This window comes from Ctenopharyngodon idella, chromosome 5 (assembly GCF_019924925.1).
Source record: "Ctenopharyngodon idella isolate HZGC_01 chromosome 5, HZGC01, whole genome shotgun sequence".
NCBI lineage: Eukaryota > Metazoa > Chordata > Actinopteri > Cypriniformes > Xenocyprididae > Ctenopharyngodon > Ctenopharyngodon idella.
The window spans coordinates 30306266-30330472 of record NC_067224.1 but is presented as its reverse complement, the minus strand read 5'-3'; the positions used below and the strand labels follow the sequence as shown (position 1 = coordinate 30330472).

General features: G+C 36.7%; 1 protein-coding gene across 2 annotated transcripts in view; it reads right to left on the bottom strand.

Moving 5' to 3' along the window:
• Window positions 1-24207, bottom strand: part of atp2a3 (ATPase sarcoplasmic/endoplasmic reticulum Ca2+ transporting 3) — a 62179-nt gene that overhangs the window by 31807 nt on the left and 6165 nt on the right. For both annotated transcript variants that reach the window (XM_051893260.1, XM_051893259.1), the window contains exons 2-5: window positions 9899-9916; window positions 9538-9620; window positions 4732-4836; window positions 2400-2538 (exon numbers count right to left, since the gene is read on the bottom strand). In XM_051893260.1, the coding sequence (XP_051749220.1) occupies window positions 2400-2538; window positions 4732-4836; window positions 9538-9620; window positions 9899-9916 (345 nt within the window). The remainder of the gene's footprint in view (window positions 1-2399; window positions 2539-4731; window positions 4837-9537; window positions 9621-9898; window positions 9917-24207) is intronic.

Below are 24207 nucleotides of genomic sequence, written 5' to 3'. Positions count from 1 at the left end.
TGAACCTGTCTACACCTCGTTAGTGGATTCTCATCGCTATAAACCTGTGGATGGATCCTGAACCTCAGAGCCATCTCCCTTTCTCCCATTGCCCATTATAACAAAGTGCAGAAGATACATAGAGTGCCAGCCATTTCCACCCTCACAGACTTCTGGAGTGGAAACACCTCTTCTCTTCTCCCCCTGGACCAATTCACCTTGTTTCATTTTTGTTCAGCTTGCAGGCTGGGAAGTGCTCAAGGCTTCAGGAAAAGGAAAATGCCAAAAATCTCACTCGCAATTCAAAAATATCCATCAATCCAGACATGGTGTTTAACTATATAGCAGCAAATATAAAAAGAGTCTGTTCAAAATGTTCTAGACATTTTAGATTTTTGATGCCATGATCCTAAGTTAGAATGATACACTGCCCGGCCAAAGTCGCTATTTGGATTTTAATAGGCAAATACTTAAGAGTCTATGGATGGATCATTATTACAGTGATTATTATTTTTCTAGCATGTTATATGTTTGGCAACGGTTCTTTTAACCCTAAAAGATGGAGTGTGTAGCTTTTCATTTCATAAATAACCATGTAGGAAGACTTTTTTTTTCTATTTCAGTTGCGTTTTGCTAGTTATCTCTGCCCTCAGTTACATCTCATTGGTCCAAAATCCTGTACATTAAATCCTGTATATTAAACATCAAATATGGTCGGATTGGGTGTAATTTTGTCATTTTATCTAGGCTTTCAGGAAGGACAGAAACTTGATGCTGGAAACATCTGGACTGACAGTGATGTCTAGTAGTTACTTTACATGTCTGTCAGTTTGACCTTGACATGGGAGGGACTCTGGGGCTTGTTACCATGGTGACATGCCCAATAGGTGTCAGGAGGTGAAGCCTGACAGCGTGTGTATGTGTGCAGAGAGGAGAATCTGGCCGCTGGAATGCGGGCTTGTCAAGGCATAAGACCAAACACTGCAACTGAACAAAGAGACGCTTGTTACCGCCGTGCTAAGACAGGTAATGAAACCCACATCTCATTCCCATCTCTTCAATTCCGCTTGTCTCTCTCTCTCTCTCTACATCTCGCTGTGTTTATCGCTCCCTTACACTCATCTGCCTTTCATGATTTCGCACTCTCTGCCTCCCTCACACATTCTGTATCTTTCGGTACACTCATTCCCTTTCACTCCCCCCGCACCAGTCTCATCTTTGACTCTCTCACTTTTACTCCCATTCACAAGCAAACGAAGCGACGTGGCCGCATCCATGTTTCTGAATGAATGCGGCTGCTCTTGAACATGAATTGGAAAATCTTGTGGTGTAACACAGGGATTATTAGTCTGAGTTTTCACTGTAATAGCGAAAAGCAAATGATCACCCCCTCCTCGCTGTCGTCTCCTCTCCCCTCGTCTCTTCTACTCCACACTTGGCTGATGCAGACTGGGGATCATTAGTAAGCAGGGTTTTAAAGAAGCAAACTGTTTTATTATTTTGAAGCCAAGACTAGCAAATTTATATGTACGCGTGTGATGCACAGATATGTTAGAGCTATAACAGAATGACTACAGATCTATTTTTATCTCAGTGTCTACATATACACTGGCAGGATCCCCAATTTAGAGTGGGCACATATGTATGTGTCACTGGCAAACCTGCAGACACGTGAAGGCGGAGAACGGTGGGACTGACAGTATGGAAAAAAGGAAGGCTATATATTCAAAAAGAGGTAGGAGAGAAAGAAAGAGAGAGTACTATAGTCACTTTACAGATTTGTACCATTAACAGAATACGTACACACACACACACATACACAGATTTTTCCTGCATGTCTCTGCTTGGCACCCTCATACTCACAGGAAAGCCACTTACGTAATACAGTCTGGGATATTCCTGCTCTGCTTTCAAGTTTATGGCAAGGAGCCCAAACACACACACACAGAGAAACCCTGATGGGCTCCCGTTCAGGGCAAAGAGTTGCGGTGAAACGCACACAAACATACACTATGGGCAGTCATACAAGCCAATGGGAAGACTGAGGAAAACGACAGCCTGTGTTTGTGTGTTTTGGGTACAGCGAGAGGTGGTGATGACTGGAAGAAGAAAAGAAAAAAAAAAAGCAGCGGGCCACCTCCACTGCGTATTATGTCAGACCACATGGGTAAATGGTTTGAAGAAACCTTCAAATGTCCACAGGACTCAAGCTGGGGGCTGCGGTGGAGTATGCGTATTGTTCCACATCATCTCTGCAGATTCGAGTCCTTCTCATTACACAAAGGAAGAGACTGAGAACAGATGGCGTTTTATCAAATGAAGAGAAAGAGAGAGAGAGAGAGAGAGAGAGAGAGAGAGAAAGGAGAGTAGGAAAAATCATGAGAGAGAATGGGAAAGAGTAGTAACAAGCCCAAACTTACCAGAAACCTCCACAATATCTCCAGGCACGATGTCTCGAGCTTTGATCCTCTGTACGGCCGTGCGGTTGATGCGGTACACTTTGCCCATCTCTGGCTCGTACTCCTTCAGAGCCTCGATGGCATTCTCTGCATTTCGCTCCTGAGACCATAAAACAAACCACAAAAATATAAGTAGATGAAGCACATTGTTAACAGCCCATATTTTATTAGTCTGATTAGGCTAAAACAACAGTAGCCTGCTCTTGTTTTCTTTGCCAGGTTTAAAAGAAATTAAACAGTTATTCATCACACCTGCTGTCCAATGTGATAATGTACTGAGAGCAAGGCAAAAAATGGTAATAAAAATATACAATATTATAATTTATTATATTTTTTCAAATTATTATTTTAAAAGAATATATGCACAAAGAAAAAAAAGATATATGAATTAAAAAATAAAACACTTGGATGCCAGTTGCAGAATTCAGTATCAGACAAAGTTTCGACAGATTGGTATTTGATTTCATAAGAATAATGTATATTTTTAATGCAATGCTAATCAACACAGCCTTTAATCACAGTACAGAATACTATAAAATAATATGTGAACCATGCTGGCAAAATGAGTTGGAATGCGCACAGGCTAATTACGAGCTACAGGCAAAACAAGAAAGAAAAAAAAGTCGATTTTGATCAAATTTGAGGTTTTCACAAAAATTAGTTAATTATTCCTCGTCTAGTGATCCCAGTGTTTCAAATAGTAATTAAACATCTAAAAGTATCTTTATTTGTATGTTTTCTGAGAGGAGTACCTTTCTTTTGTCCATGAAAAATGATGTTTTTCTCTTCTCGCTTCACCACTCGCGCTTCCCCTCAGCACAAGAGTCTGAACCAATGAAATGTGATTTTCAAACTCATGGTGATGTAAACAAATTGATCTTACTCATGCTGACTGACAGATCCGAAGCGTGCGCACAAAAACGCCTCAGACAGCGCACAATCCTGATATACACACATAAACAGAATTACAGTACTTCAAAATATTGAAGTAAAATTTTTAAAAAAGGTTGAATATATATTTTTCCTACAGATATTTGGTTTTGACGAGGCGTGTGAGCAAAATTACGTGTTGTTAACAGGGATTTTAAGGTACGGTTGCTAGATGATTATAACTCGATTTTTCTCAAAATTGACTCTATCGACTTCAGTCATTTGTTCTCTGATTCCAAAAAAAAAACATACATCATTTCGAAGGTTTTGTAATAGAGATTGTGAAAATAACAATAACTCATTTTTAAAAATGTGCTCATTTTGACTCATTTTGCCAGCACGGGTCATGTATATTTTCTGCCTCATTTTGTGATAAGAAACCACATGGGATCACAGAAAGTTATTTCAAACACTCGACTGATGTTATAAAGTGAGTTTGGAGCAAAAACATGGTTTTAATCTCATAAATTGTCATGTTTTGATGCTGTGCTAAGCTAACATGCTAGCTAGCCCTTATGAACCTGTTACCAGGAGCAATTATGTTTTATGACTAATTTTGAAAAGTAAAGATCATTGGAATGTTTCCTTTTTTATCTTACGAAGGGCATTTGATATTGTATCAAATGCCCTTAAAGAAGGTTAAGTGACAAGCTTGATCAAAATAGTAATGGATTTGTGAATAGAAAGTCACCAGTAAATATAATTAAGACAAAAGAATAATGATTAGAGCCATATCCCGGCCGAAGAGGTGTGAATTTGTGCAGGAGAGTTTGGACCACAAAACAATAGAGACAACAGACTGAACGGATGCTTAAAAGAAACAAAACATTATCAGGCTTGTGACTTTAGCTGCATTGCATTTCTAGATAGCAACAAGGGCAATTTCATATTTTTCCATAAAAACATACAAATAAAGTTCTAATAACTTCAAAATACATTTAAGCCCTTTCTAAGTTTTGTTCTTGATAAGGATAATTATTGATGACAAACTGTCTGCTCTCACATTTATGCTTGTAGTGCAAAGGCTTCATGAACTGTATATATTTTATTTTGGATATGCCATTTCTTTCTCTTTTTTTTTTTTTTTTCCTTTGCAGTCCAATGCTGTGTCCTGCTATTGTGGTATAAATGTAAATTACATGTCATATCCTTACGTACACACTAATAAACTAATGTGAACACCTGATAACCACCTGTCATGTTTAGGAACAGAAGACCTTAGTAGTAGTTGTAGTATATCTAATGCTATACAGTGAGACATCAAGCAGATTCGTTGTTCTGACATTAATCATTGAGAAGACAGATTTGATCAGTAGCTGAATTTCTTTGAGGTCCTTCAGTTTCTCAGCCCACACACACCCACCTGCCAGACTCCAATGACTGCGTTGGCCACCAGAATGAGCAGGATGACAATAGGCTCCACAAAAGCTGTGGTCGACTCCTCCCCATCCTCAAACAGTGCCAACACCTAATGAACAAACACAACATAAATTACTCCTACCTCATATTCAAAGCTCAGTTCTGTTCAGGTTACTGAAGTGAGAATTCAAGTATTTAATAATATTCTGGGGGGGGGGGGACATATTTATGCACAGTACACACACACTACAGTTCAGTTTACTGTTCCATTCACTTTCTTAAGTAAGAAATTACTACTTTTATTCAGCAAAGATGCACTGAATTGAGCTAAAGTGTCAGTAAAGACATTTATAATGTTACAAAAGTTTTCTATTTCTATTTCTGAAGACTGGCGAAATGGCTGCTGAACATTCCTCTTTCTCATCACAGGAATAAATTACATTTTAAAATATATTCAAATAGAACAGTTATTTTAAATTGTACACAATAAAAGTCACATTATTACTGTTTTTAACTATTTCTGGTCAAATAAATGCAGCCTTGGTGAGCAAAAAAGACTTTTAAAAAAAGTGTTGGCTGGGAAAGTAAAGTATTAAAACTAATAATCTACTAAAAAAAATATTTTTGTGGAGCCCTTAGGACCTGACAGCACTGCTTTTAAATAAATGGTACAATAAACATCAGGGTCTGTCTCTTAAGAAACAAAATACTGGATCATTCCACACCCATTACAAATATTCCAGGGAAATCATGCCATCAGGTACATGCCCCGGGCAGATATGTGGGAGTTCAGGGTGGGAGGCATTTTCAGAAAAATCCTGAGTTACCTTAGAAGCTAAAAGCAGCAATATGCATGATAAGGTAAATATAGAGGATAAATCCAGTTGGAATGGAATGTGACGGTTTGATTTTTGCCGATCACAGAGACAGCCTTGAAGTTCATTACTTTCTGACAGTGTTGATCTGTTCAACTTCACATCAGAGATTGAAACTCCAGAAAAGCCTGGCGTGAGTTGACCTGAAATATTTGTTAAATGTCACTACAAGCCAACAATTTCTTTAAAAGGATAGTTAGAGGCAGCTAAAATGTGGATGTCTTAAAGAAAAAAATGAGGGGGAGAGATAAAGAAAACAAACGATGAGGGAAGGGCTAAGTTGTTGGACCATAAATACACTAATAATTGTAAGCACTTTATGTACTTTTTATAGACAAGTTTGTGTGTTGTCCTCCACTTTCATATTATACATTCATATGGCACACTCTTTCCTTCCACCTAATTCTGAACAACTTAGATACAGATCAGTCATAGAGCAGTCTGTCTTTAACCTTTCATTACAAACTGATGGATCCCACACAGACGCTTCTTTAAGTCACTGAGTAACCGTGAAATAAGATGGGCAGGCGAATGAGGGCAGAGAGAATACAGAGACCAAAAATAGTCAGAGGCAGAATGAGAAAGCGATGAAGAGCAAAAAGGAGCCCATAAAACAAAACGGGTGGAAAGATGACAATTACTGAAATATTGAGGAAAGCCACACAGATGAGCAACTTAGAGTTTAGATCACAAAGCTCAGCTAAATCCTGTCAAGTCATGCCTTTGGGCGGCTTGTCCAACTGAGGTCTATTCACTCATAAATATCAGTAGACTGTAGATACTCTTTGCATTCCCTCAGTTTTTACACAGAATACAAATGGACTGACTAGATTGGTTCAGCATACAAAAATGGCATACAAACCATTATTAGTTTGAACATTTTTACAAGTCAGCAAAATTTCTTTTGTGGTACACAAAAGATGATGTTTTGAAAAATGTCTGGTTTTTTTTTTGGTTTTTTTTCCCCATTCAGTGAAAGTCGGTGTCAAAAAAAAACAAAAAAAACACTGACTTTCACAGTATGAACAAAAACAGTTGAAACAGTCTTTAAAAGACTGAACAGAAGAGAGCAAGTCATACAGATTCTTAACACATTTAGCTGTGGTCAATGGTCAAATGGTCAAACTGATCCAGTCATTGGCATCTTTGGATCAGTTTGACCACTGATGACATTAAACTGACTACATTCTGTTAGAGATCTGCTGACGCTGCGACTGATACTACGGAGAGCGCTGTACACCAGGAACGTGCAGACGACAAGATAATGTAGAGATACAAAAGTAGTAAGAAATGGCTGAAATGAAAGAATGAAAAATGAAAGATGACAGACAAGGAATGAAAAGCTCATCAATACAGAAGCAATACAGCTAGTTAATCTGAAATGAACTGAAATGAAAATAGGCAACCATTCTGGGCATCTTGGGACCAGCAGTCGCATGGCTGCACATGTACTGTAGATCTGTTTGTTTCCATCCAATGGCTTTTATTCCCAGCACATGCTGTTCTAGGATGAGTCAGGCTACCATACCCTCATAATAACACTTGTTTCAAAACACAAAATATAAAAAAAAAAAACACTACATTTTTGTCTACACGTCTTCCCTGTCGCTTAGATACCAATAGCTTTGTTCTCATAACATGCAAAAAAGTCAGGAAAGCTGAATGCTAAAGATTTTAATATATTCAAAAAGGCACACAAATGAGTTCCAAGACTGGGCTGATCTCCCCAGAGTATTTCCATTGCACCATAGCATTTGACCAGCAGACAAACACACACACACACAGCTTTCTGGGAGGTCTAATGCAATATTTTTTATCATTTTCAAGTGCTCCACAGGATTCCAGTGGTCGGAAGACTGGTGCTCGCCTCATAGAATTTAACCATGGTTAAGAAGACAATAAAAGTATGGATGAAACACACAATGATAGATGACATTAGCAGAGCTCCAAAAGCTGACGTACTTGAGAAAGACTCTGAGCACAGATGTATGGAAACAAAGAGTATGTACACAAAAGACCAAAGCTAATGTGTGTTTTTGCAGAAAAAAAACAAGAGTGTCTGATTACCCGTTCCACTGCATATGCACAGCACACTCATATATTACACGGTTATATTACTCTCACAGAACGGCGGGGGGCTAGAGAGGTTCGACCGTGGCCCCTGTTGCTACTTGAAGTCAGACGGAAAGTTCATGAAAAGGTAAATTCATAAAAGCCAATAAGAGAGGAGCATGATAGGCTGAGACTTTTACCCTGGGCTTTAGAAGACATATGCTTTTGCTGTTTAGGATTAGCTTAAAGTGGATAGCAGTCTACTGTGCCTCTACAGGGGTAATGTTTCGCTCAGGGTTGTTTGATTTAACATTACTGTTTATTATTATTATTATTATCATTGGACTTAACTTTTATTTATTTACTTTTAAATTAAAGATGACTTCTTTTTTTTAATATAAAAATAAATAATGAAAAACGCAGTTCCACCTAATTAAAACGTACTATTTCATCAAAAAAAAAAAAAAAAAAAAAAAAGCCAATAAGAAAAACAGACCAGTTTAACAAGTCAAACTCTTGGAAAGTCTGGAGTCCTGCTCAGCAGAACCACAGCAACACAATCAATATATCATAGCATTAGGATAACTAATCTACGTACTATACATGCTGTATAAATAACAATGATTTCTGAAGAATCATGTGACACTAAAGACTGGTGTGGTTACTAATATAATATATTAAAATAGAAAACAGTTATTTAAAATTGTAATATTTCACAATACAATTGTTTTACTGTATTTTTGATCAAATAAATGCAGAATTGGTGAGCATAAGAGACTTCTTTCAAACACATTAAAAAAAAATTGTACCGAGCACAAACTTTTAAACAAGTTTTGCTCAACTTTTGATTAGCTGTGGTTCTTTAACTGGGAAGAATTTACAAACAAAATTTCTGAGAGATGATTTCAGTGAACTGAGAGGGTGGGATGGCTGTTAGACTGCCGCCACTATTTTAATTTTAGAAAATATACCTTATTATAACTTTCAGACGATTCAAGTCTCTAAATTCATCCCATTTGCACCATGTCTCACACATTTTTTTTTCTGCATCTCGCACCATAATCAGTGCATTTTTAGGATGGCATTTCCATTTAAAAACAGTTCAACTTTTAAAAACAAGTGTTAAGTGTTCATTTCCATTCTGTTGTGCTTTATCTACATAAGAGTTTGTGTTACCGTACAGTATGTGAATGACCCATCTCCAATGTCTGGTAGACCATCGAATTATACAGTGCTTCCTTAATCGAGTAATCGATTATGAAAGTATGCAGTTTTGTACATATCTAATTCAAAGACTTATATCTGATGTAACACAATTGAGAGTAACTACTCTACCGATCCTGCAGGTGATAAACAAGCAGCACTAAAGATGATCAACGCTTTCTTTTCCAGGTCTAACTGAAGAGAGTGCCGAGTGCACATCTACTTTTTTTGGAGTTTGCTGACATGGTTTGTGGACAAATGAGCTTTGACTTTAAGTCACCTCATTCATTTACCTGTGTTCTCTAGATCCACAGAGCAATACACCAAGGTAAATGACCTTAAGCCACACAAATGAGTCCAGGTGAAGGTTTTACATATATCATTTGACTACAAAAGACAGATTTTTAAAAATGAGAAGGGAAGATTAAAAAAATCCCTCTCTCACTTACGCACTCTGTTCATTGACAATCATTTAGTTAAATTTGAGGTTTAGTTCACCGAAACGCAAACTGGTTGTGATAGATGGTGGTGGAAACTCATTCTGTCTAGGGTTCTGCATTACCTCACCTACTGCATGAACTATACCTGTTATAAAACTTATGGTGGGTTCTGGCTGTCATACTAATTATTGCGCTGGGAATAAAATGAACCACATCTTAACCAGAGAGAAAGTCACTTACAAAAGACACGCAGGCTGCCAGCAGCAAAATCCTCACCAGGAGGTCCTCAAACTGCTCCACGACCAGCTCCCACAGAGATTTACCTGTAAGAGACAGATATGAGAATGACAGACAGACAAGACAGATAGAAATAAATATTTCAAAATATTTAATGACAACTGGGTCTTAGGTTAACTTTGCACTAGGACATTGGGAAACCACTGCACACAGCTATAACGCAGTGCATGTGTTTGTGCATATGTGTATATGGCAAGTCTTAAAGTTTACCTCTCTCTAGTAAAACAGAATGACTGAGCCCGTGCTAACGGTGCAACCCATAAAGAGAGAGCAGTAACAACATGATGGAAAGATCAATATTTACCTTCTTCGGCTGGGAGCTCTGTCAGTCAAAACACGGTGAGGGAATCCGTAGTGGAATGAGAGGCAGGGTAGGAGGATGAGAGAGAGAGAGAGAGAGAGAGAGAGAGAGAGAGAGAGAGAGAGAGAGAGAGAGAGAGAGAGAGAGAGAGAGAGAGAGAGAGGACAAAACAGAGGGCATTTTGTTAGAAAGGCAATACAGTAAAAACTTTGTTAAAAAAATGTTTCTTTTACATTCTCACTGCAATGCCTGTGATAGTGAAAATTGTCTTCATTTTCTGTCTGAATGTTAAATACATAGAGACACGCAGCACAATGCTAAACTAGAAAATTACAGATTAGCCTAGACAATTATTGATTTAGGATTAATGGACTTCTCTCTGCAGAATAGATAAGAACACTTTTTTCAGTATCTGAGACATTCTCTAGAAAGATTCCTACACTGCAAAAAAGAACCGCAATACCTTTTCAGTCATCTACCGCTCACATCTACCACTTATACTGTCAAGTATAATCTTGCGTTGCGATGTAACGGAAGCAGTGATAGATCTTGTCTTTCGTATTGTGATGTACATCCAAGATTTAAAAAATAAATAAATAAATAAATAAATAAATAAATAAATCAAGGACGGGGACGTATCCATCAGTTGATTGGATGGAGGTAGATCTGAATGCAGGTTTGAGGTCAATTTTAAGAAAGGGGCAGGCAAAATGATTGGAAAAGTCCTGCATAACACCAGAGAGAAGTTTGTTTTTTCACTGTATGGCAGAGTTCTGATATCAAGGCTCGAAATTGCGATCAATTTGGTTGCATAGGCTCCTGAAATTTAATCTGTGCAACTTCAAAATAAATTTGGCAGCATGTGTGCAAGTTCAGTTAATTGCTGAGGTGCGACCTGTTTTCATTCTCTACAAAACGTTCGCAAATTACTGCACAATGTGTGCCTGCTGTGAGCTGATACAATGAGCGGTCCACCGTTCTATCACATGACCAATTAAACTTCATCTTTATATTGTTAACTTTAAAGCAGATTTTAGGTTGGTTAAAATTAGCCGGCAATCACTCCCTTTCACTGTGTTCCATTGTCACATGTCACACACACACACATATACATATTATATATACATATATATATATATATATATATATATATATATATACACATACACACACACACACATACACACATACATATTATATATTTATATATATATATATATATATATATATATATATATATATATATATAAACATTTTAGTTGTGGTGCTCATAAATTTTTGCTGGTGCTCCTAACTTTTTGAAGTTTTTCTACCAAGCCAAAAAATACATTTCGAGCCCTGATATTAAAAATGGATGACTCTTTCACAATAAAATCAATAACATGCATTTAGAAAACAGAGAGGGTGAATATCCATTTTATGCCGACTGGAAATATATCTTAAAATAGATAAATTTTTCATACTGTATGTTAAATGATGCCGAAAGTGACTTGACTCATGTTTTTTTTTTTTTTTTTTTGTCTTTTATTTTGACAAAATACTATAGAATTTTAATATCATCCATATATCAGTTATTACCCAAATAACTTGAAAATAATGATTAGCTTAAAGGTATCGCCAGAATTTTAATATAGGTACATCATCACTTGTCACAAAAAATTATCTACAAGACATTTCTATAAAAAAAAAAAAAATAAATAATAATAATAATTTCTTTCAAAACTTTTTTAGAAAATCAAATCCATTCAAAATAATATGGCTTCTTTGAGCTTCTAGAGTGATGTAATAAAATAAACAGCAGGTACATCAGCATACGGCCTGTTAAATGTAAATTGTAAAACATTGTACACAAAGAATATCATCTGGGGTGAAAAAATGTACAGATGGACCACCAACTGTGATGGCGTTTGTTTAGTGAATGTGCTTCCTCTCTCGAAGATGGAGAATTTCATGAAACAAACATATCTGGCATTGTGCACGAGTCATACGACTTAGATGCGCTCTGTGGCCTACACACTGCTGTTTAGTCAGTTCTAGAAGATTCTCAAGTCAGAGCGTGTGGGAGCCGAAGAGCATGTGGAGAGTGGGAGGGGGCGGAGCTTCACAGACCTCTCTCTCTCTCACACGCACATCATAATTACAACACAGATGCCCTCTTTGTTGAGGCTCCACTCTGAAATCTTGTGGATTTTCATCAGTTTAACATGCATGTCTGTCTATGTGGGGGGAAGTGAGGACTCATTAGAAATTCACACTAATGTTGCTATAGGTGCAATTACGTCTTGCTATCTGACCATCAAAGGCTTTCATTAACTAATCACAATTTCTGATATCGCTTGACAAAAGGTACACAAAGTGGACAAGAACATTTGTTTCTGGGAGAATGTGCATGAATGGACCAAAGAGAAAGCACAATGGAAAATCCTTGGAGCTGATTCAAAAGATAGTGAGAGAAAATACAGGGTGTTCCTGAATTCCAACGAGCATGTGTTTGTGTGTACTTGGGTAAAGATTAGCCTTGTGTTGTGCAGATACAATCAGGAGTTTCACTGCTGTGCACTGGGAAAGCCTGCATCCTTATCAATTCTGACAACCAAGAGAAACGTAGGTTGCACTTGCCTTTGTCTCATAATTGAAGTTACAGAAACGGGGCTTCCCTGCCTCAATGAGACAAACACCTGACTCCTTTCCTCTCTTGTTTTCTATTAACTCAATTTTTGTCTCATAATCATGTAGACAGGTCGTGCCAGTCATGACGTCGTCATGGGTCAAGACTCTGGGCAGCAGATGGGAACAGGCTAAGCGCACGTGCAGTGGAAACCAAGATGAAATCGGCTCGTAGAGGGAGACCTGCAGCGGTAAAGCATAAAGATTCCCACTTCCCTTTCAAAAAAGAAGGCACACAGCCAAACAGTCTTAATATGTACACACACATTTAGCCCGTCAATGACTGAATTTCCAGCAATGCTTGGAAAAAAATTGTACGGGGGGAAAAACACAAGCAATCGTGACTGCATGTTTACTTAATAAAATTCAGTCTTATTCGGCTTCTTAATGTTTTTTTTTGTAATGAACAAGCGTGAACGGAAGGAATGAGATGATTCAGATTTAGAAGTGAATGAGAGGGAGGAAGAAAGGCATGAAAGAGTGTGTTCTGCTTTGAAGAACAGAGCAGATTCGTCTCTTCATCTTCCCTCAAGCTATGAGATCTGTCTGTACTAGAGAACCTGAGAATCTGAAGTTGAGAGCTCAATTTTTTTTTTGTGTGATATAAGCGCAGTGATATACTTCAAATGTCCCGATATCTGTGAGTCATTCTTGTCACTTTGGGGGCACTGTGCATATATTACAGGAAGCAAGAAAATCCCATACAGTTTTCCTTGCTCCTCTGAATTACCAGCACTGTCTGACTTTATGAAAACTATTCAATACTCTGAATTCTAGTCTGTACTGTTGTCAGTACAAAGTTATATTTAAATTTTTAAAAATGTAATGATACCAGCCTTTCTGGAATACCGGTAGTACCGAGTACCATGTCAATTCACGAATTGTTTCGTTATAACCAACAAAGTACAAACACAATGTAAATAAGAGATTAATAGTGCAATATAGACAGACTTTTTGATTATGCTTTTGAGTTATCACTGTCATGGAGCTTGTGCTGCAGCTAAACAGAAGTTATATCAGTTTTATTGATTATAAAGGGGTGCTCTTTGCTCGCTTTATGTATATAAGTTTGCACACTTGGTGTATATAACCATTCATAATTTGAGTTAAAAGTTTTATTTTTGCTTTCTGCTAATTACACACTGCAAAGTTTTAGGAGTGACAAACATCAAAATATGGGACAATCTAAAATTGTGATGTTTGAAAAAAAAAAAAAAATCTGATTTGTCAAAATAGACAAGTCTAGCAGCGTAAGTGCAATAGACCTGCCACTTGTTCTGTTACCTGTAATGTATTTAATATTTTTTATTTTCTAATAAAAAAAATAAATAAAATAAAATAGTTACAAACAATAGTTAGCTTTTGCTTTGGTACCGAGATTGGTATCCAAGAACTGTGAAATTTTTCTGGTATTGTTACCGACTACTGAAATGTTGGTATTGCAACAAAACTATTCTAGACTAGAACTGACTGCAGGTATTTCAAAATAATCTAGTACAAAATTTGAAATGTGCTTCAGATTTAAAAACTTTACAGTCAAGTTTTTCAGAATTTTCTAGTTTAGAATTTTATTCAATGTCTACTTAAAAATTTTGAACCCTAAAATTTAGTATTCCAGAATTTAAAATTCCAGAGTTAGAATTGTATTTTAAAAATAAGTACACTATACCATTCAAAAAACCTTTTGAGGGTGAGCAAAACACTCTGTTTTTGTGTGTGTCCCTTTAAATGCAAATGTGGAGTTTCAAGAGCTCCTGTTAGCAGCACCGATTACCTCACGAAGACTCACTTAAAATGCTAGAAACTGTTCAGCCTTTTATGTTCAAAACGGAATCGGACAATGATGGAGAGACTCAAGAAGTGACAACATGTAGAATGCAACAGGACGTTTCTGAACGGTTAGTTGATGAATTTATGTAGCTGATGTGGAGTTAACTATCTTACAGTCATTGATTAGCATATTCTGTCATGATAATCTATAAATGGCTCATGTGGGAACTGTTCTAAGATGCCTACAGAGCCAGAGAATATATGCTGTATGAAGACAGAACAGGTATAGTTTAGTTTAATTACGGTTATAACTTGTCATGTTGTTATCTTGCTTTTATTACATGCTATTGCATTCGTGATACATACTGTATTGCAACAACATGGCCTCACCCCCTTTGTTGCGTGTTCTCGGGGGCATGGTTTATGTAAATTTTAGGGTTAGTGATGTCACCGACCCGGGAAGAAGCTTGTTGTAGTCCCTACCAGCCGTTTGTTGTAGTCCTTAAACACAGAATTCCTTAAAAGAAAATATCTCGCTTTGCTTTGAACTTTGAGCGTCCTAACTTTGCAGATGTTGTTTATGCTCAAACAGCAACATTACACACTAACTAAAGTTAAAAAAGTGAAATCATAATAAACCATCCCTTTAAAATCACTTTTTTATTTTAATATATTTTAAAATATAATTTATAACTGTGATGGCAAAGCTGAATTTTCAGCAGCCATTACTCCAGTCTTCAGTGTCACATGATCCTTCAGAAATTATTTGAATATGCTGATTTGCAGCTCAAGAAACATTTTGTATTATTATCAATGTTGAAAACAGTTCTGCATTATTTTATGGAAACTGATTTTTTTTTTTTTTTTTTTTTTTTTTTTTTTCAGGGTTCAATAGCATTTATTTGAAATATAAATATTTGATAACATTATAAATGTCTTTGTCACTTTTGATCAACCTAATGTGCCCTTGCTAAATAAAATTATTAATTTATTTAAAAATGTATTTTAAAAAAAAAGTCTTACTGACCCCAAACTTTTGAACCGTAGTGTATTTCAAAAATGTATGTTCCAGAATGATGAATTCTATTTCATTATTCTGAATGATGATTTATCTTATTTTAGAATTAAGTATTTATGTATGTACTAGTTCATTCGAATGCTACTAAACATGAACATACAAACAGAACAATGTAAACAGCCACCTCCTCAAAATAATATCAAACAATCTTACAATATATCTGCAGTGACCATTCAATAAATCAATGAAAAACAGCCTCTTATTTGTAACAGAATTCAACTACTGCATCTGCATTGAGACACCTGGACAGCTTAGAATGGTGCAAGCATTTCCCTAATTCATCTTGAACCCTTTTCATTTCACAGCATTAAAAGACTGCGGGTCTCTTTTGAATCCTAAACCCTATGGCACAGTCTGTAGCGGGTCCAGCTCTAATTCAACATGATATTATGTAAGAGCAATATGAACTCATCTGAAGTCTGTTGTGGAAAGAAATCACCTCACAGAGCAGCAGCATGTTCCTCCAGCGGCGTGGAAAAAGTGGGAGGTAGGACAGGGGGAGTAATGGCCCTGAGTTTCCCTCTCTTTCCAGTTGCGTGTGTGTGTGTTTACCAGGGAACGTTGTCCTCCTGTCGCTTTAGCTCCCTAGTTCTAGGTGAAGGTTTCTGCTGATCTAGGAGCACATTACCTTGCAAATATTAAAGAAACTTATAAACTTAATCTCAAATCAGAGAGAAAAAAAAAAGGTGAATTCTTAGTGAGAAACTGATACTCTGTAAGCAGTTCTTGCATTCAGCCTGGACACAAAAAAACCTTGGTGGGAGGAAGGAGTGTGGGAAAGACAGAGAAAGAAAAGAAGGGATGGAAGGAGTTCCCTGTTAGGGTGTGCCAAGGATTCCCCTCAGAGTCATCTGGGCCGTGTCTGCTCGTCTGCCCCAGACACATTCCTACATCGTGACTTCACCCTGCCCTCGCGCATAACACACACACACACACACACACACACACACACACACACACACACACACACACACAAGCTCGCTTTGTTGTCCTCCTTCAAATTCATCTTGCTTTACTCTTCCATCCTCTTTTTCAACTATCGTTCTCTCTCTCTTTCACTCTACAACCACACAGTAAATGAAAACAAGTGGCTGTCTGTTTACACACCAGTCAGTGGGAGAGGGGAAACACTTCCTGGAAACGGTTGCCAACAACACACAGAGCCTGTAACGTCTGCACCAGGGGAAGTAGGAGGAAATTTCTGAACAGTGTTCAGAAGTGAAAGCATGGCAGCAAACAGCAGGATGCAGTGAAAGTGTGGTCGAGTTGAGCTCACAGCTAACCTGAACTAACTTTGACTCCAATTACTTCCTAAATTACTGTAAATGATCCCTCAGTTGTATTTTATTCTTTAAAAAATAAAAATTAGCAATTTCTTTACCTCTAAAACATTAAAGGGATGGTTCACCCAAAAATGAAAATTATTTCATGATTTACTCACCCTCAAGCCATCCTATGTGTATATGACTATCTTCTTTCAGACGAACACAATCAGAGATATATTTAAAAATATCCTTATCCATTTTTGGGTGAACTATCCCTTTAATAATAATAAAATGAATAAAATAATATTGACCAAAATCTTATATCACGATATTGTTTTTTTGTTTTGTTTTTTTAATAAAGCTATGATATCAAAATTTTTGATACCATTAAAATTTTTATAAATCTCACACACCTGAAAAACATCAAGCACCAGATAGGCCTATAGAAACAGGCTAATCAAATGTACGGAAAAATATTTAATAGTGTAAACTGAAAATATATTTAATCGTATTAAAATTACTAAAGTGATACAGTTAAGAGCAATGAGATTGTTTGGTTAGCATTAATGACACAGACAGCAGCAGATACAGTATATTAGGCTGTTTTGACTACGACTGAATGCACTGATCTAATATACTGATACACATGCACTTTCTTTCTCAACTGTTTACATTTACTTTAGGCATAAACTGTTTATGAGGATACTCACAAAGATGAGCATTTTGACACATAAATGTGTGTATTTGACCATTCAAGCCCAATAAGGTGACAAAAAGAACTCCGTTCAGTACTCACACGCTGTATGCGCAGCAGCTTTATGTTTGCGCGTTTCAGGTGTGTGCTGCGCACAGAAACAGTCTCTTAGACAGAGCGTGCATATACCAAAATGAGTCCTCTTTCGCTACTTATTGTGCTTGAATGGTTTAAAATCACTTGTTTTTAAACTGCAAGTCTAAAGCCCAGAACACACCAAGCCGACGGTTGGCCGTCGGGCAGTTTTTGCACGTCGGCCGACTAAGTTTCCTCAGTGTGTTCCGCACCATCGGCTGAAGTTGGTCCTCGTCGGCTTTTTTTCGGCCGATTCGACATGTTGTATCGGCGTCGGGCCGATTGGCTGTTCAGTATAGCAAACCAGTCAGTTCATGAGAATATAAGCAAAAGTTATAAAAGCAAGCAAATAAGTCATGACAGCACAGACAGAAGGTTGTTCTAATTTTATGTCATCTTACCTGAGCACTCGAATGCATGAATATTTTCATAATAACATGAGTGGAGTGGAATAAAGAACGTGCAGCGTGATTGATATACAAAACGGTAAGCAAGCGCAAGCGCTGCCAAAATCTCTACCAGTTGACAAATTTCTACTGGTTAATCGTGTCTACCGGTATACCACCACTATTGACCAATAATAATCACAGGATATATGTTTTGAACCCACTGATTGAAGTTGCATTAAAATTAATGTAGCATCCGTATTTTAAGCGATTATCAATAAAGAAGAAAGGGCGGGGTGGTTCTATCCATTGGGTGTTGGTTGGATCCTGAGTTTGAGCATTGCACTCAAAAATGGAGGTAGATGAATGCAAGCCTGCAGAGGCGGAGTCTATGCAGACTAAATTATTGGAGTCCCGCAAATTGCAAGACAAGAGAAGTCTGTTGTGTCACCAGAATATCTAGTTATGATACTTTGATTAAACATTATGGGGTCAAAATAAATAAATAAATAAACATATGCATGGATGAACTGTTCATAACAGATTAAAAACTTACATTTGGAAAACACTGAATTTCATGTCGACCCTAAGAATGCACCAATTTTAAAATTCTGGCTGATACTGATAAGTCGACTATTAGTTTTATGTTATGGACAATATTATAAGTTTAGGCAATACAATATTTCATTGAAGTGTTTGAAAAAGTATACTACAACTAATATTTTGAGAGTTATTAAAGATTACATTTAACAGTGTTGTTAAATTATTACTGCTTTTGAATATTAACTAAGTGAGCATTAGATAATGGCAAAAATAATCTAAACGTAAAAATAATGGAAAATGAGCATGCACAATTAAGTACACAATACTGACCAATATTGCTTTAAAAAAAAATCCACTTCTTATGATAATCTCTATTATGTTATAAAGTATACACTAGATATGGGTCAAGTTCCTTTGAACGCAAGCCTATAGATGGCCTTTTTTGCTTTATTTATCATCCACCAGACAAAGATCAGATATCACAGAAAAGCACAATCACCTTAAGGTGATGAATCGAGGTTGCAAGTCCATATCCTAAACACTGCAATTCCAGTTATGTGCCAAAGTTAAATATTTAGGGTTAGGTTTTCATTCAGATTTGTTCAGGGGGAAAAAAAAAAATTGATGATGTTTCAGATCTACTTTCTCTGTTTCCGTCAGTTTCTGTCAGTTTCAACCATGAAAACATTAGGTTTTAAGAGTAGTTGCCATGACCACCTGGCTCATGGACATGGCTGGAACAGCATCTCTCTGTCAACATTCACCCAAAATAAATGTTACACAACATAAATCCTACTCTTGATTTATACCCACTTAAATTATCACAACAACATTATACTACTATAAATCAAAATGCTGTTTGAATTCATGTGAACCAAGTCTTGAGATAAATGTACTGTACGTTGAAGGCAGAAAATAATTCCCTGCTTTAAGTGCCATTTACCAAGTAGTCATTAAAACAGAAGTTCCAGGCCTCCTTCAGCTTCTCAAAATAACTTGGAAGGAATTCTAATGCAGTCATGCTGGAGTTACTGAAGTATACTAGAATGCAAAAGACTTTAGAGTTACTGTAAGTGCAACTTGCCATTATTGTGAATAAAACACTCATTATCCGATCTGTATGACAACAGAAGGAGTAGTAAAAGCACAAAAATACTGGACAATGTGTTAATGAATATAAACAATACTAAACAGGCAAAAGTTAAACTTCAAAGTGAGGGTCACCTGGAAAACCCTTGGCATAAAGTTTACACATAGTGTACAGTGATTAAGGAGGTTGCCAAGTAGGGATTCCTCCTAATCCAGCTGTATCAAGTGGTGGACCATGTGAGCTCCAATGTTGGAAGCGGCTACTTATTTGCATAAAGCTGAACTCTGCTCAACTTGTTGCATCGCCAAAGGTTGCTTTTAGCCATGTTGCCAAAAAGACATTGCCAACTCTCAGTGAGTTCAAGTGGCTTTGCCGCTGTATGCATAAACACCCCTATAATACCCCTACATCATTATTATAGTGAGCATCCTAGTACTATTCATGTACATTATGAGGTTAGGATACACAGTATGAAGTTTCTGGAAAAGAAATTATGAGTGATGAATACAGGGATGTAATTATTTGACTCTTCACAACTTCAAAGAGGTTTTCTCATAACACTGCATAAAAAGAGAGGGAAAATAGAGAGAGATACACTGCTCACTAGAAGCGGTCATATTATGGGATTAATAAACTTTCCTTCATTTCATGTGAGACAGTCATTAATCTCTGGAACTTGGGGGGTTCTGAATCTGTTTATACTTCATAGTAGGTTTAATAATGAGACAAACCCTGAGTTACAGTATACTGATGTATACCTCAGAGTCATTTGAACACACCTGAAATACATGCACAACTATTCTGGCACACACTAATTCTACATTTCAGATTTAATGTTATTTCATTTTCTATCTCATGGCCAGCTCAAAGCATTGATATTGCTTCTTTCTAAAGTGGGAAGCTCTGGTCTCACACAAAGTTTCCAGTGACACTGTACAGCAACCCTACACACATCACTCACAGTGATCCTCAGCTTTAACAGAACAACCTTCACATCTGCAACTCGCATACACGCACAACATAAATCATTTCTCACTCAAGGGAAACTGAATGAACGATTTGGATGTTTCCATTTAAAAACACAGAGTATCAAGTACAGTTACCAACTACAACGAATACATCGAAGTACAAACACGCACAAAGAAAAAAAAAAAAAAAAAGGGAACATTCAACAATGTGGTGGGTTGCCTGCACAACTAGCTGACTAATATGTCTTAAAGGTATAGTTTACCCTAAAAAATTTAAATTCTTACATCATTTATTCACTCTCATGATGTTCCAAACATGTATGACATTCTTCTGTGAAACACAAAATAAGGTATTTTAAGAAACAGAAAATAAGAAACAGTTTTGGGGACCATTGATTCCATCGTATGGAGAAAAAAAAAAAAAAAAAAAGAAGAAGATACATTTCCCAAAATATCTTCTCTGTTTCAGAGAAAAAATAAAGTCATACAGGTTTGGACCAACTATACCATTGAGAAAGCCCTGTATAAGTTTGTGTGGTCAGTGAAAATCTTGAACAGTGTTGGCTACTCTAATCTGGGTTTAAATCAGCTAAGCTACACTTCTTTACACATTTTCTTTCTTCTACCTGGCCTGCAGATCAGAGAAATCTGACAGCTAAACAGACAGGACTGTGTCTGCAAAGGAACACGCACACACACTCATTCATAAACACTAGACAGACATACAGGAACATTTTCTATTTAGCAACCTATGTACACATCAGCAACCAAAGAGAAATTATTGTGATTAATAAAAACACTACACTCATGCAGACTGAGTTAAATGAGTGGTTTGCCACAAGGAGGTGATGCTGTGAGCAGAAGTGGGAGGTGAGAATGAGAGCTGAGTGACAAGTTAGAAGCAGATCACACAAACACACAGACACACGCACACACAAGATGTGCTAATGATAACGCTCTAGCCTCAGTTTACTTCCTTCACTCAAACAAGCATGGCAACAAAACAAAAATCAATAAAAACCAATAGCTATTCAGGCAAGGAATATAAAAAGACAAAATATATCTGCATTATTATTCATTGTGTGCAGGATTATGTGTGTTGGAGTTAAGTAATTATAGTAAAATGATGCACCAATGCAACATGATGCTTCAAAAACCTCTTTTATAAAAACAGAACTAATATGGTCACACATTAAGTTGCAACATTGAAGATGGCTTTAGATTTAATTTTAAGAGGAGCAGTGGGAAATACACCACTTGTAGAGCTGGCACGAGCCATTTTCTGTGGTTCGCACTAGCTGATAGCTAGCCATTTTCTTGTGGTTAATAGAAAAAAATACAGAAGGCCTACAGAAAATGGTTAACTGCGCTTATAGGGTTTCATTCAGAGGTTTCACTTTTAATCATAAACTTACAGCATATAGGAGCATATAGGCTAGATTATGCCTTTATTTATTTATGAGAAGAACAGAACAGAGACTGTGCATCACTTTTTTTGTGCTAATGGTGCGTTCAAGTCCTCCTGGGAAGATCGTATTTACCAGGTGGGAAGTTGTGTTTACGATGTCAGGTGCGTTCAAGTCAATTTCGTCGGAGCAAGAGGGCGGTGTACTTTCTCTTCATTAAAGGGTTAGTTCACCCAAAAATGAAAATTCTGTCATTAATTACTCGCCCTCATGCCGTTTTACACCCGTAAGACCTTCGTTGATCTTCGGAACACAAATTAAGATATTTTTGTTTAAATCCGATGGCTCAGTGAGGCCTACATAGGGAGCAATGACATTTCCTCTCTCAAGATCCATAAAGGTACTAAAAACAAATTTAAATCAGTTCATGTGAGTACAGTGGTTCAATATTAATATTATAAAGCGACGAGAATATTTTTGGTGTGCCAAAAAACCCCACAAAATAACGACTTATTTAGTGATGACCGATTTCAAAACACTGCTTCAGGAAGATTCAGAGCGTAATGAATCCGCGTGTCAAACCGCCAAACTGCTGAAATCACGTGACTTTGACGCTCCGAACTGCGGATTCGACACGCTGATTCATAATGCTCTGAATCTTCCTGAAGCAGTGTTTTGAAATCAGCCATCACTAAATAATTCGTTATTTTGGTTTTTTTGGCGCACCAAAAATATTTTCGTCGCTTTATAATATTAATATTGAACCACTGTACTCACATGAACTGATTTAAATATGTTTTTAGTACCTTTATGGATCTTGAGAGAGGAAATGTCATTGCTGGCTATGGAGGCCTCACTGAGCCATCGGATTTCAACAAAAATATCTTAATTTGTGTTCCGAAGATTAACGAAGGTCTTACGGGTGTGGAACGCCATGAGGGTGAGTAATAGATGACAGAATTTTCATTTTTGGGTGAACTAACCCTTTAACTACACAAAAATACAGCGAGGTTTTTGAAATCTACTTCTAGAAAATGAAGAACAAAGAATGTGCATCAGGTGTTTTGCTTTTTCATGTTTTTAATTAATTTATGAAGCCACTGTAAATTTTATCGTTACATATTATATTGTTATATTACAGTGCTATTATATTTTGTGCAGGGAATTTGTTGTAAATAAAAAAGCCTGACAATGTCACTGCTAAATATTGTGATATTCCGCCATGTCATTACACGCCCCAACTCAGAAAGATCGGGCTTAAAAAAATCCCGAGCTTCCCACTGGTATTTACGACTCTGTAGTGGCATTCATGTGCATTAACCTCGTAAATACGATCTTTTCGGCATGACTTGAACGCACCATAACTGTTCATCACAATTTTTTTTAAATAAAATTTGAAACCCTCGCTCTGAGTTTGTATGTTTTGATGTGCATTTCTATTGTAAAGGAGTGACTAAATATTAAAGATTAAGTAAACATTTGAATTAAATGTTGTTTGGCCAATATTAAACAAGGATTTGATCTGCTGTAAAGTGTAACAACACCAGGTCGTTGGCGCCCTCTGCAGGCATTTGTTATAATACATAATGTAAATAAGATGATTGTTTATATTATGTATATTATGTATTTTAACAGTGTTGTTCTATAAAACCATATGATTTCTTGCTTTTGACACTTTATTTGAACCAAATATTATTTCCTCATTGTTACTGCATTTTAAGTTATTTTAAAGGCTTAGGTCTTTGCTTAAGTCTATTTTTATTACCACAAAAAATATCAGATTACTTGGTCAATCATCAAAATAAATCGACTGATTACTCGATTACCAAAATAATCGTTAGTGACAGCCCTAAGCCCTCAGACATATGACTTCTCGTAGCAGTTTTAATTTTGTTGTTCTGGAGGCTGAACCAGCACTGTGCTGCCACACTGGAGACTGGAATTACCACTTTACCACTGCGCACTCGCCACAAACTGGACAGGGGTGGGAAATACAGTTACATGTTACAAATAGATAACCATCAGGGTAATCTGTCAAAATGATGGAAGGCCCTCAATGATGGAAAATATTCAGTTAAAGCGACCACTGGTTTCATTAATGAAATTTTACAAATTAACGGTCAATGTATAAGGTCCATTCTGTGACACCATTAAGACTTTGTCAAACATTCACTAGAGTACAAAAGTTTTGCATTAATTTGATCAAAAGTGACAGTAAAGACTTTTACAATGTAACAAAAATAATTTCAAATAAATTATTTTCTTTTGAGCATTCTATTTATCAAAAAAATCCCCAAAAAAACTATCACA